A 14,768-nucleotide genomic window follows, 5' to 3' on the forward strand; every position below is an offset into this window, starting at 1 on the left:
AGTAAATAGAGAAGTAATCCCACTGACCCACAATCTTCAGTTCAGCATTTGCATAAATAATTCCATGCATGTTTTCTGCTATACACTGGTACATGCCGGCATCGTCAAAGGTCAGACTTTGCATTCTTAGTTCACCCTTCCGGAACTAAAACACAGAATCAATAAAACAACAAGATATTAATATAAACTACGTAAGTTGAAGAATTCACACACATCCACATTATTTTTTTTTCTTTTTTTTTCTTTTCCTTTTTTGGTGACATTGGGTTCATCTTTTTTTAAAGAAAGATTCAGTGTCATTCAGTACTTAAGTTTCTGGAAAAGTCCTAGCTGAGTGTCAGTAGACAAATTTACTCTCCAGTCTGGCGTTATCATATCAATGCAAACACTACTGAATCAGAAATAAGAAACAAGGAATTAAATTAATTTTATGCACATAACCTTTGTTATGCCATTCTCACTGGTCAGTACTTTCTGTTGTTACATCATTTTACAATAGAAAAAAGTCAAAGCAAGTCCCAGTGAGGTAGGAGTTTTTCAGAAGAGTCCTCTGGGAGATGGTAGAAACTATTTTCTAACACTTTGTTTTAATGTAAAAAAGAAAAAGCAGTCAATCAAAATAAGGTACTTAAGGTGGGGTATTTGGTAAATTACAAATAGATGTCAATCAGTTTTTGAAAGATCATGTTAATATATTCTGTTTTCTTGTGAAAATCAAGCTGAAATCTTTAACCCTTGTATCTAAGTACATTGGAGTGCATGGAGCAGTAGAAGATTAAGACAATACTACTTAGCTGAAAAGAGAACAGATTAAAGGAAACGTATTTTCTGATTTGTTTTATGTGAAAATGTTTTAATCAGGTTTTCTAAAAGGCATCTTTGTTGTGTGCTAAATGAAATGCCTAATTGCAAGTTATCTGTTTTAAAAACAAATTATATTTTCAAGGCAATTAACATATTTTTGCTATCTTCCATTTGGAAATCATTTTATATCACAGTAACACACCGTAAAATCTTCTGGTGTACTACTGGAGGCTTAAACACGGCGTTCTGCATCCCAGTGTGCCGATTTTTTCAGTGAAAGCCAAGTTCAGTGGGGACCAGCAAGCAACTCACTTGTTAAATTATTTGTTTGCAATAACCGCCAAATCTAGACAAAAACATTGTTTTTCCTGGTTTAAGCCACCTCCAAATAGCAGATAGTGACATCCCTGTTCTCCCTCCAACATCACACATTTTTTTTAAGATATACAGTCAAAAAACAAGCCGCCTCATTGCCTTTTTTTATTTGCTTGCCAAGATCAGAGTCATCAGAGCTCAACAGATGCAGACCTGCATTGTGCCCTCATATTCTCTGGTTTTTTTAATGGCTTTTCATATAGTATAAGCAACAGACTTTAAATACACTTTTGAAATGCCTGAACAGATTTTTCCCTGAGCAGCTGTGGACGTCTCATCCCTGTAATTGTTCAAGGGCAGGCTGGATGGAGTTCTGAGCAACCTGGCCTAGTGAAATGTGCCCCTGCCCATGGCTAGGGGCTTGGAACTAAATGATCTTTAAAGCACCTTCCAACACAAACCATTCTGTGTCTCCATGATTCTAGGACACAAAATCTACTTCGTTTAAACCAAATATGCAGTGTAACAGAATTAAATTATCAAACATTACTTCTTTAAACTTCTTTTAAGCATCACCCAAACATTTGCAACACTCCGTGTCTAGAAAAAATGTGAAAAAAATACAGGATATAGAAACACTACTGATAATTTTAAAAATACTTTTTCTTGTCATATCTCCACTGACTCTATTTTGTCTTATATTTTTAATGACACATTCATGTTTAATGTGGTAAAAGGATTAATTTTAAAGAGAAGCTGATAGACTTTTTTTTATCCAGAGTGAAAAGCATTAACAGGCCTGGAGAAAAAGGGATATCCATCTCCTAAACATGGTCAAAAGTTAAGTTTATAATTCAAAGCTGAATACTAAATAGCCTGAAGAAACAAGAGAAGATTGAGATGAAACTTTTAAAAGTAGATTTTAATGCCTCATACAAGTGGAATCAGCAAATATTTGGATCATTATAATTAATTTTCCTTTAACCTTTAATAATGCACGCTTCAAAAAATTGTTTCCACGAGCTAACCAATCAAGCCTGTGTTACCTACAGCAGTACACTCACCGAGGCACCATTCTTCAGCCACCTAATTGTTGGAATAGGCTTGCCCGTAGCTACACAAGGCCAGTACAGGTCACTGCCTATATCCCTTTCTGTGTCATTGATATGTTCAATCCACTCAGGAGCAGCTGCAGAATAAAATACATGATGCATTGTAAATATAGCACATACATATTTAATTGGAATTATGTTGTATTAATTTCACTGCTTTCCCCATGATACTTAAAACAGGCAACACAAAGTAATGGTGATAACTCAGCAATGTGCCAGCACAAAAAAGAAAGTTTTTGTCTTACAAGATAGATTCAAAATAGCTTCAAACTATTTTTTATGAGAAGAAAATTTGGAATTGAAATAATGGCTCCTGAATGACCAAAGGCATAAGATATTACCACCTATATTGATCTGATCTGTAGATTATTCAGTGTGGAAATTACTCAGTAGGACCATAAAAATGATAGCTAAATGACATGAAATTGTGCAAAACTGTGTATGTACTGAAAGGATCTCCAAGAAATTATTCTCTTGGTCCAGACAGGATATGTAAGAAATTAATATTGAAAACGGTCCAGCATTTTTGCTTTTGCTAAACAAACAAACCAATTTACTTATTACGAGCAGTAATAACCTTCCCACACTAATTCTGAGTTTGATGTACTGAAGTTCTAGCACTTAACTGAAGATCTTATGTGTGACCTTTTCATGGCATAGTTTTGTGGCATAAGCCTCAGACAAGAAGTCAACTTGAAGATTTCAGTACGAGCAGTAAGATACAATTTTTGGTTACCTAATTTAACCAAATGCATAAAGGGAAGTGACAGAGGGCAGACGAATAAAGAACTGTTCATAGCTAATAAGAGAGAGAGCTATGACAGAACACAGAAACAAAATGAGAGGACAAGAAATCATAACAAACCTAATGGTATCTTTTTCCTCCCAGAAGTTCTTTTACTTCAAGCACTATAAATTGATTTAATTTACACTATGCTCAAGTATATTAACACATAACTGTCAAGGTGTATATACCAGCTATCATAACCAGACAAATTGAGTAGTCATTCAATTAATACATAAATATCATGCCTGGCATTTAACGCAAGAATTTTGATTCTGCTCTATTAACTTGAACAGCAGTGTGTGAGGATGATAATACGAATCACCACTGATATCAAGTGTGAAAACACAGACATTTCCAACATAAGTAAAAGCAACACAGATCATCAGCAATAAAATTGTTCTTCCTACCTTGTACATAAACTCTTGCTTGATGTTTATCCTTTCCTTTATAGTTTTCAGCTTCACACTCATAAAGTCCTTCATCTTCATACTGAATATTGAAGATCTTAAGAACTGCACCAGACATGCTTATCTCAGCAGAGGCTGGCAAGGGTTCAAGGTATTTACTCCATCTGAGTTCAGGAACCGGACTTGAAAAGGTACAGTAAAGTACAAATCAGTGTGTTCAAGAACTGGCTGTTAAATTGCATACTACAAAAAGAGCATTTGAAAATGAAACATGTATTTTCATTCCCTGGAAAATGAAAGCAAACCGTGCTGTACGATAACTTTAAAACACACTTACTTTCCAAGAGCGAAACACTCCAGTGTCACGTTTTGCCCCAGGAGGGCGTATGTGTCCTTGAACTTCACCTTGATATCAGCAGGATATACTTTTGCTCCTAATATGAAAAAAAAGATTCTAAGAAAAGGCATATGAGAAAGTTATACAGCTATTAAAATTTCCACAGTTCGATAAAACTTTTCTTAAAATTCCAGACAAAATTTTTCTTTACACTGTATAAATAGCCTGTCAATTCGTAAGATCTGACTAAGCACTGAACTTTTACTAGAAGGCACCATCTTTTTACTCAGAAACTAGTTATCTTTCTCTGGATGACAAATCCTAACTTTTTTACAGAATTTCTAATTGCTTTTGAAGCATGATGTGTGTGGGTAGGCAAAAACCTGAGTCTCTATTTTCCACAATTTTTTTACTGGATAGAATATTTTGAATTATTTTGAATTTAAGCTCAATTTTATCTCAGTAAGGGTATGAAGGAGCTAGAGCAAGCACATCTACAGTTTAATGAGAGCACAGGGATGTAAAAGTAATCAAATCTCCTTACTAGCAATCCCTGTAGGAATCCTCTTGCAATTCTAGATGAAGATGGCAGTGTGAATACTGGCTATGGAATATTTGGTCAAAGATCAGTAATTTGGAATTATTCAAATTCAATCAGTAATATGGAAAATTTTACAGATAAAAGGGTCGCTAAAAAATTCATCATCAGTTTATGAGAACCTAGTGACTGACAGTCTGAAGTGGCAAAAGGGAACTTGGTTCCTATTTGGAAAACATGCAGTTCTCCTGAAGAAACAGTGACAAATAATCCAGTCACACAAAGCTACAAAGGTGTTTTAGGAGATTGACCATGAGACACAAAGCTTTTAGGCCACTGTCGGATAGGAAGTTTCATAAGGGGAAAAGGATTTTCCTCTTTCATGGGGGATTTTCTGGGGAAAAAAAGTAAATCCTGAAGCTGTTCATCAACATTTACATGAAGTTTCTGCTTTACAGTCATACTCCTTTGAACCAGTGCCAAGACTAAAAAAGTTATTGAAAATTTTGGAATGAGATCAGGGGCTTATCATATAAAAGAGATGGGGATTCTGGGGATAAGAACTCTGTTCTCAATGATTTGAAAGGAAATTTGTGAATGAATCTATGGAGATTTCCTTCATGAAGTTTTCAATGTGGATCAAAATGATTTGGACCTCTGGAACACCAAGTAACATTGTGCAGTAGCCATTATAACTTGCCATATAATTCTCCTTACAGAAATGAAAGTAGTTATGAATTAGCACAAAATTATAATACAAACAGTTAAAATACTGCATGTGCATAGTATTGCCAATAAATACTTACGATCAGATTGCGGAATAAGTGGAATAAATTTACTGAATACACTCTTCGTTATTGAAGGGCTGGACACAAAACACGAGTAATTGCCCTTATCTGATGCTTCCACATTTGCTATGTAGAGATTGCCATTCGTCTGGGACACAAACCGTCGTTTGTCCAAAGCAATGAACACTGGGAACTCATTTAGAAGCCAGCGATAACTGAGGTCATCTACAGGAAAATATTGTAGTCAATATTAAAACCCAACACTATCAGCTATTTAAACCACAGAATATTGTCTGCATATAAATCACTTGACTCTGATTTCTAGGTTATAGATCTTTTTTTCAGAGAGGCAGCTATGTGAGAGAGATTTATACATCTCAGCAGCCAGCTCATTCCTGTCTACACTGAACATTGGGGCACTACTGCCGTGAGTGCAGGTTACTGGGGACCTGGCTACAGTGCGCACACCTTGCCCTGGGCACAACCATCCCACAGGAACTGCAGTGGGATGGGATCAGAGAGGCAGCTGGGTCCTGACCTTATGCAGTCGAGAAGCTGGGAAGTCCTCACCAGTCTTGTGATTTAGACAAAACCTTAGAATATTTTAACTAGTAATATGTCTCTGCTCTACAGTTCCTTGCAATGCTTAAACTGAGCATGAAAACTAAATCATTACTCCATTTTCCAAGGTAGAAGAGATGCTAACAGCCAATTTCATCCCTCATGATGGAACTCCAGATGATTGAGATTATGGGTATAATCCCTGCAGAGCTCTTCAGTAGCTAATGATGAGAAAAAGTCACTTACAGAAAATAAATAACCTCATCCCTGACCCTCTGGGGATGCTTCTGCTGTTCCATGATTTTAACAGAAGCCCATGATCATAGCAGTTGAGGCGACTTTACCAGGTGAAAAATAAATCTGGGCCCTGTCCAAGACCAGCAGAAAGTCTGGGATGACACAGTGACAGAGTGACATGTACTCAGGTCTTTTGATTGGTAAACCAAGTCTCCTCTCTGTTATGCAGGTTAGCCTGAGTAATTCTATTTGTAGTATCAAAACCTACTTGAAAATTCAACAGTATTCCTTACATATGACCAACAACAAACATATTCAAAACAGAAACCTAACCTAAATGGTGATTCTCAAGCTGCATAAAAGTTATTGTTTCAGTAAATATAAAGAAAACTTGCAACAATAAATATTAACTTGCCTTTTACTCTTAATACATTGAAAACGAAGCACTTTTAGCTGAATTACCTGGGTAGTGGTAAGGGGGCTCACAAAGAAGCACTGCTCCAACACCTTCTCGCACTTTCACCTCATAACGTTCCTCAGGTGGAAAGGGATCCAGATCTAGTTTTAAAAAAAGCAAGAGGAGGAGAATAGGGATTTTAACTACAGTAACTTTTTATTATTATAATTATTTTCAGTCCTGCAGAGATTAGTATAGAAATACAATACATGGCAGACAGAAACCTGTTGACCCCTAATGCCAGTTTTGCTTGTCATTATCAAATGAATTTTTTTTTACATTATTTTTGTCATCATAATTGTAAATTCCAGGGGGAAAAAAAAGTGATGCAGACTGTATCCCTAAGAGTATTTAGGTTTAAAATATTCTAATGAGTTTTAAGGCACTGGATCTAAAAAGTATGTACAGTATTCTCAGATGGATTAATTCATGAAGTATGTGAGATAATGTGGGTTTTGTTCCATAGTTTCAGTAAATTTGACAGCAAAACAAAATTAAATCTGGTCAAGACTTTTTTGAACTCTTCTAAATGGTTGTTCATATTTTTCAATCAGTTTATGCATAAGCAAAAGAACATAAAGAACAGACATTTTCTATATAAATTTTAGCAACTCTATTCAGTTCTTTAGTAACAGTGATTGTATAAAGAAATGGTTTTTATAGGAGATCATTAAAAAGGAGGAAGGAAGAAATACAACAGTATAAAGAGGAATTAAAGTAGCCTTTTTTTTTTAACAGACATTTATCAGTTTCCAGCTATCTTTTCACTTCTATTCTTTACCTCTTTACACTATTATAGTTTATATATTGAAACATTGTATATTAGGGTTCTGTTTAGCACAATTTTTCAGTACTCCATCAACATTCATCTCATGCAGCCAGTGAGCTGGTAGGCAGAAAACATGCCTCAAACTGTTCTGATTCTATTTTTCTTATCTATTATGTTTATTCGTTTAATTTTTTTATCCTATTGATTATTCATGACTTACACCACTGAAGCCTGCTTTCAGTATAAATAAATATCCCATAAATTGAATGTTGATGTTTTCTCCCTTAAAAGGAAGTAACCACCTGGTCTTCAATGTTTTTCTCGAAAATATAGTGGATAAATACAGACTAAGACTATATCAACTATCATATGATCCATCAGCTCATTATAGCTTCTGACTTTCCTGAATATTTGTGGTCCCACAGTCATAAAGTACAATCCGAAAGCTGAACTTTTCACTACATGTCTAATCTTCTACAGCAAGGAGTGAATTCTGCTTATGGAGGCTGATTAAAGACAAGAGGGGCACTAAACCCTTAGTGTCAGGGCACCCAAGGCTTTGTGAATGCACCCCAGTTAAAGTGGATTCCTTTTTTTGCAATTCCTTTTTTTGCCCTGTGATGAAAAAATATATCCAGGGAAAAAGGCAACTTAAGGCAAAATAAAACAAAAATCCCAAACACTGTCTTCAGTGTGCAAAATTTCGCATTAGTCTTCATGTAGTACATCAATTTTTTACAATGCATGTATTTGGTGATGTGCAGGTCTGTACACATACATGTACACACAAGACCAGCTCATAGCTGTCAGAAGTTGACAGAAATTTCCCCCAGCAGGATCTCCATTGTAGCCTAGAAGTCGGGGCACACTTTACTGGCAAGTGCCGTGCCTTCCTCCTGCAGCTGTGTTTGCACTGTGACAGCACCTCATCACCATACGCCCTCACTCTTGTCTTTCTTCTGTGACTATTTCCCCTCAGGTCCTACCATGATTTAAAAAGAGTCTGGACATTATCATCACCAGATCTGGCTCCATGAGTCTCTTCAATTAATAATTTAACAATAACTCACTGGGAAGGCTGTCATGTTATGTCAGCGGAATGCTAAAGCATATAAAATGCTTACAAATTTATTTTGTGTCGATCCCTGCAGACTAAGGCATTTAAGATACTGTTTTTAGAGTAATACAGACACAGCACGTTAGCAGAAGACACCACAGTGTAAAACATTGGGCATTCCTAGCTAACCATAATTTTTCTGTATTTTGACATAAACAACGGCTTACATCCAAAACTCAGAGTGGCTTCACGGCTTCTGACAGTTCCAAAGCTATTTGACACTACACAGACATATTTTCCAGCATCCCTTGATTTCTCTGGATTACTGATAACAAGTGTGCCTCCAACCATACTGTAGCGCTCCTTTGTTAAATCAATATCCCAGTTGTTGAGTTTCCACCTATCAAAAAACAAAAGCCAGACGTAAGATTTGGCCCCAAAAAGTAAACCCGATAAGAAATATGATGTGAAAAATAACTCATAAATTCTGATAAACGATACAGGAAGTTATTAACTTCTATACAAGTTTTAAGTTTTCCTTCAGCAAGAGGCACAGATTTGAACTCCAGAGGTATTTTAAACATAACAGTGTCAGTTCTGCCTTCTTGGAGATGTGACATAGTTTGTTAAAACATAATTGCTGGCCAAGCAGTAAGAGATGCTTCAGCTGGCTGTGAATAAACTAACCAGTCATCAAACACAGGGAATTTAAACATATCTCGAATAATTATCTAAGGACAGACTGGATACAAATATACTTCCTCTGCACCTTTAAAGTATGGGGTAATAAGAGATTTTTGAAAACCTGCTGCAGAAAATGAAAATTTTTTATAAAACATAATGTGCTAGTAAAGTCAGTGCAAAAACTGTGGCATGCTTCATAAATGACCTACTTACTACATTCAGAAAATTGCTGGACACTGTCCCCTTAGTGATGGTAAAACCCCACAGCCAATTCACTTAATTACTGCAACTAGCACTTCAGGGATTAAGACAGAAACTGGTGGCCCAGTTCTGACCCTCACCGATTTCTACTTATTTTAAAAAATGCTAAAAAACACGGAGTGGGAACCAGAACGCATGATTTATATTTGTGTCTATTACTGTGTCCACAAGAGGGAGCCCATAACCTTAGAAAGGAACTGCCGGGTTTCTATGGACAAATAGCAAGGATGCAACTTTAATACATTTAAAGATCATAAAATTATTTCAGCATAAATATTTTATTTTTTCATAAGGTAACGTTAGGCATTAGTAACTGACAATGAGAACACGTACTACCTGTTCATTCACTATTGAAGATGTATTAAAATAAGTAGAATTCTCATCTGGAAGTGGAACTTGCAATTGTCATAGAAAGAAACAATACTAAGAATGGCACGAACAAAAGAATAAATCAAGAAAAAAATCTAATGAAATGGCATAATTTTAAAGATGCAGAAAATAGCATTTTGATCATATGGAATTCTAGAGGTATCACTTCAGTGCTGTGAGACATACTATATGTCTCTGTTAGAAAAAATAATTATATCCTCTGTTCAGAAATATCTAACTATAAATGTCCTGAGGACTGCTTATCCTGCAATGAAAATGGCAAGAAGAAGTTATTTACCTCTGAGATAGAAGGATTTTTGCTCAGTAACTGTTAGAAGGCTGAGCTGAAAATAACATATTGAGGTATATTAAAAATAATGATGCCAGAAAATAAGAAAAGTGGCCTTATTCTGTACTGCAATTATCATCACATCAGCTATCAGTGCTAATTGTCAGGTCTGTTCCTAGACAGGTCTGGAGATGCAATGCAATTCTTTGAGAATGATTTTGCTAGCTCAGATTTTGCTGAGCGCACAATAGATAAAGAAGAATGTCAAAATTTATTTAGAGCCCGTAATCACCTATAGACGGTGTGTTTACAGTCTTGCAGACAGGGTGGGGGAAGTCTCTGGACCAACTGGAAGGGATGGGGAAGTACATCAAAGGGTATAAAATCTTAGCACATGTAATCTCTCCACACTTTCCAAGCACGGCAAGAGGAAGTACGTGCCAAAAAAAAGTCATGTACCAGGATCATATTCAAATGGTGATTCTGTACAGGTAGACAACCTGCTAGCCTATTTTTAGAAGTGGCAATGAAGACTAACTAAGCTGTTTTGATGGAAGAATACCATAGCTGGTCACAATACTGTAACAGATTTAAAAGAACAGCCAGCAGACTTGATTGCTTTTCCTGTTCTAGGAAGCAGTCTAGGAACACACGTAAGTGAGTACTGGTGGCAGGTCATAGCGTAATTTACTGACATGGATCTGATCTTTTTTTGCTGGCAAGAAATTGTGTCTGTCCTTAGTACAATGACAGCAGTTTTCTGCCTACGATCAGGCTGTAATTTAGTCACAGTCTTAATACTGACAATCTTAAATACATTTCTCTTTATACAATGAGCAGATAATGGCTGACAAACTTATATGAATGAACAACAAAGAAGAATTGCTTTCTACGATAATATAATTATTGTGAAAGAGGTCATGTGGGAATTTGTATTAAAACTAGTTGAAATGCTTTTTCAGAATAAAGTTTTTCATGTCTTCAGTAGCATAGCTGACACATTCTTGATCACTGCTCTCCAACACAGTGGATGCAAAAGCAACATGGGATGTTCAACAATCAATAATTCTCCTTTCAAAGTGAAATAGAATAAAAAAAGATGTTCTGAATCAAGAACAAAGACTCAAATCTCAGTCAATCTCAGCCTAAGGTGGAAAGATAGCCTCTTAAATATTTTTAAAGGTCACTTTTTTTTTTTTTAATTTACATCTGGATCAGTATTTCTTTCAAAAACTGAAAACATTTAATACCATATACTGTCTTCAACACTGATTAGACATTTTGGCAAATCAAGGTTGAGTCTTACTCAAAAATTGCATATCTCCCCATTTTTTCCTGCCTCGAAGACTTTGCTCCAACCTTTTAAGAAGTCGAGCATTTAATAACACAATCTGATATAGCTGCTGAATAAAATATGCAAGATCTGAGAATCAAACCATGAGATATTACCTGTAAGTAGGAGGAGGAATTGCGCGAGCTCTGCAATTCATTGAAACTTGTCCATCTGAAGATTCTTCTGGATAGATGGTATCGATAGGCTGCTCCTCAAAAACAGGTCCATAATCTTTGTTTCCTTCTTCTGAAAACAGAACGGAGTTTCAAATTAATAATTTTTTAATTAGCAGTCAAACTGAAGATGAATTTTCATCACACATTCCAGAATCAAAATGTGAAGGCCAGATAGTGAGTCACTCAAAGTTAATTCTATGCGCTTCAGCAAAACTGGAGCATTACAGGTAACAAAAGTGCTGTCTGTCCTTCACTGACTCCTGCCTTCTAAGAACCAAATTAACTCAAACTTTGTTCTTCTAATACTACCATGTGTGCCTTCTCTGATGAAATTAATTATTTGTCACTGTTTAGACCAAATGTGGAGATAATTAGGAACTAAAGATATGCCCCTTAGAAATACCGTGAGACCAACTTACTTCACAGAGAACAACAAATTCTAATCAAAAAGGTCCACATCCCAAACAACTACTCATAGTTATTCCTGATTTTATAGCCTAATCATCTCCAATGATTTTATGTATTTAGAAAGAATCTTTACTACATCAGACAAAAACCCCTTATGTTGGGTATGAAAGCTGAAAATTACATTTTTTCCAGATCACACCTGTTTTTCCTTTCACGCTGAGGTACGTATTAGCTTTCTACACTCCAAAATACAATTTTAGAAAGGTATTATTTATTGTAAAACCATTTCAGTTTGCAAAGCCAAGCACTTAAATGTGAATAAATGTAAAACAGGTTTGACAACAAACTATTTTTTAATCTTTATTCTTCATTTGTTGATGCTGTTGTAAAGGTGGCAGGTTCTGCCCACCTCTGCTGCATTCCCTTCTCCTTTATCTCCTCCAAGCATACAAGGTTTCTCTTTGGGGTCTAAGAAGCAAGACTAAGAGCAAAAGGGGAATGTTCTGGAAAAATTCTTCTCAGTAAATCTAGGATGTAACTGGGGTTTTTTTCTGTGAAAATGTCAACTACGCATTCTAGGTACAGAATGACTCTGTGAGGAGACAGTACATGCTCCATATAGGTAAAATTTTGAGAAAACACAGTTATCTAATTCTCACAGGTCTCTGCTGAGATTGAAATAACAGTATGGACACCTGTGTGCAAATTCAAGGGAGAACAAAGGAGTACATGACTGCTAACAAGTTCACTTTCCATTCAAGTTCAGAGCCTTGCACCATATCCTAGAGATGCCAGAGATTTGTAAAATGACTTCAAGAATCTTGTAATACAAGGGAAACAAACAAAACAAACACAGTTTTACTAATAAGATCTTCAGAGATGGCTGAATAGTTTAACTCGGACATTTTCAAAAGCAGTGGTTAAGGATGGAAAAATTCTGACATTTTGCAATAGTATCTTTGCTGCCTATAAAAATTTGCTACGTGTCTTGCAATTTAAAAAATCTTCTCAGATCAGTAAATAAACTGGCAATGTACAAGATGAATGTTCTTAAATCAAATGATGATTTTGTACTCATGCCCTTAAAACTCCTGTCTTTGGCTCTAAAAGATTTTAGACTAAATTAGACAGTTTTTAGGAAAACTATAAAAGAAAAAGCGTATCCATATACCTAAAGAATGTGAATTATTCCAGTGTAAAAATACCACATATACATAGAACACTCCTGCAGACATCTTTTTTATTGTTCCTAAATTCCATATGCATAGATAGACACTGGATTACAGCACTTGAAGAAGACTGGGTACAGATAAAAAGCAAGTTCCCTTTTGACTTAAAATTTGGGGGAAAAAAAATCACCATTTCCCTTGAGGACAGGAGGAGGTCCAGAAGACACTGTTGTGCTGTGAGACATGTGGTCAGGCAACTTAATTTTCAAAAATGAATTCATGTAATGAGAAGTCTTTCAAAGAAACAAAGAAGAAAAGCTAGAAAGGCAGAGCTTTTGAACAATGGTCTGCTTTCTTTCATATTTTAAAGCACAACACAATATAAAAATCTACATATTGCTAGACCAAAAGAAGAACTAATTTCAGACTGAAAAGGCAAGATTCACTTACTTGCTCAGAGTCTGGAATGACTAAGTCAGAAACCCAATGGCATGTTCTGTGCAGTTCTTAAATATGAATACAGAATAACAACAGCCTCTAGCAGCAAATAGCCATATCATATGCAGCTGACTCTTCACCTTAGGATTCAAATGATGTTACAGAGCACTTAGGCATTTCATGGCATGCATTTTTAATGCTGCCAGCACTATTAATTATATTGAGTGAATGCCTGCTTCTCACACCTATCAAATGTGCTTTATAAAGGCACTTGTGCTGCAATCTATTATGAATCTGGTTTCAGGTATTTGTCTGAGCAGAATAAGATGTGCAGACTGAATGTCAGGTATGGCAAACAATAAACCTTTCATTCTCAGCCACAAGGTGAGTGTGGACCAGTGATATGAAACAGCACATGGGAGAAAAGAGAAGAGAAAGGGGTTGTGAACAGATCTTCAAGAAATGTTCACACTTTAAGTGAAGTACCACGACTGTATGACAAAGTTTGGAGAGCAAGGAAGGGCAGACTAAGAGTACAAGGAAAAGCATCAGCTCACTGAAGTTGTGCCTACATGAAAAAGAGAAGTAGGGAAAGAAGAAGGAAATGGATGTATTAGACTGAGGATGTGATGAAGAGCACATTTCCTGTGTTCAGGTCCTGCTTTAGACAAGAGGATGGACTATCTGACCTCTCAAACAGCACTCTATGTTTTGGGTATATTTCTTGCGATTTATAAATTGAATTGGAGCAAAAGCTATCACCTAACTATTAGAGGCATTCTTCAGTGAATTCTGAAAACAAGACTCAGACCTTTCAACAGTGCTAAAATGTATTAGGAAGTCTGCGCAAAGGTCAAGAAAATCTCTGATGAGATCACAGATCCTGTATAAGAACCTTTCCCTCTAGAAGGTGGTCCTGTCATCTGTTCTCTGACACTTTGCAACTGAGCAGTGTAATTTTTCCTCTAGGCTTTCCTATAACACCACTTGTGCTTGTCCGACTTCTTAGGCAGCTGCTAAAGCTAAAGAGAGTGGAAATCTATTCAATTCTTGCTTTCTGGCTCAGTCTTCTGTCAGCTTAGTGAGGTGAATTTGTTCACTGATGAAGACCTGTGCCAGGACAAAGCATGAAATAGGAGCAGGGTTGTAGGTTTCCACCTCTTGTGCAAAAGAAGTTGTCTCATTAATCGAACCCTCTGAAAGAACTGTTATTTAAGTAAGATACATTGGTCTGAAAGCCTTACCACTATTTACAGATGCACTACAAAATTACATTAGCACACCTTAATGCCCCTGAACAAGCCTGAGAGAGACCATAATACAAAATATCCAACACATTCAGAGAAAAAGTTATCAAAAGGATGTCTGAAAATGATAATCACAGACAACCTGAGGCAGTTCTTTTCAAGGCATCTCAAGAAACATCTCTCAAGAAGAGGGAGAAGGAAGGCACAATAAAAAGGCTTATTTAG

At 36.2% G+C, this 14,768-nt stretch overlaps 1 protein-coding gene across 1 annotated transcript in view; it reads right to left on the reverse strand.

The window, feature by feature from the left end:
- Positions 1–14,768, reverse strand: part of CNTN1 (contactin 1) — a 229,334-nt gene that overhangs the window by 55,011 nt on the left and 159,555 nt on the right. Inside the window, exons 4-11 of the mRNA XM_042018024.1 lie at positions 11,222–11,351; positions 8,397–8,569; positions 6,349–6,444; positions 5,107–5,313; positions 3,763–3,859; positions 3,426–3,607; positions 2,184–2,308; positions 28–145 (exon numbers count right to left, since the gene is read on the reverse strand). Coding sequence (XP_041873958.1) covers positions 28–145; positions 2,184–2,308; positions 3,426–3,607; positions 3,763–3,859; positions 5,107–5,313; positions 6,349–6,444; positions 8,397–8,569; positions 11,222–11,351 — 1,128 coding nt within the window. The remainder of the gene's footprint in view (positions 1–27; positions 146–2,183; positions 2,309–3,425; positions 3,608–3,762; positions 3,860–5,106; positions 5,314–6,348; positions 6,445–8,396; positions 8,570–11,221; positions 11,352–14,768) is intronic.

The sequence above is a fragment of the Corvus kubaryi genome, unplaced genomic scaffold, assembly GCF_017639235.1.
Source record: "Corvus kubaryi isolate FWS band 111438036 unplaced genomic scaffold, C.kubaryi_AGA036_p1.0 137, whole genome shotgun sequence".
In the NCBI taxonomy this organism is placed as follows: domain Eukaryota; kingdom Metazoa; phylum Chordata; class Aves; order Passeriformes; family Corvidae; genus Corvus; species Corvus kubaryi.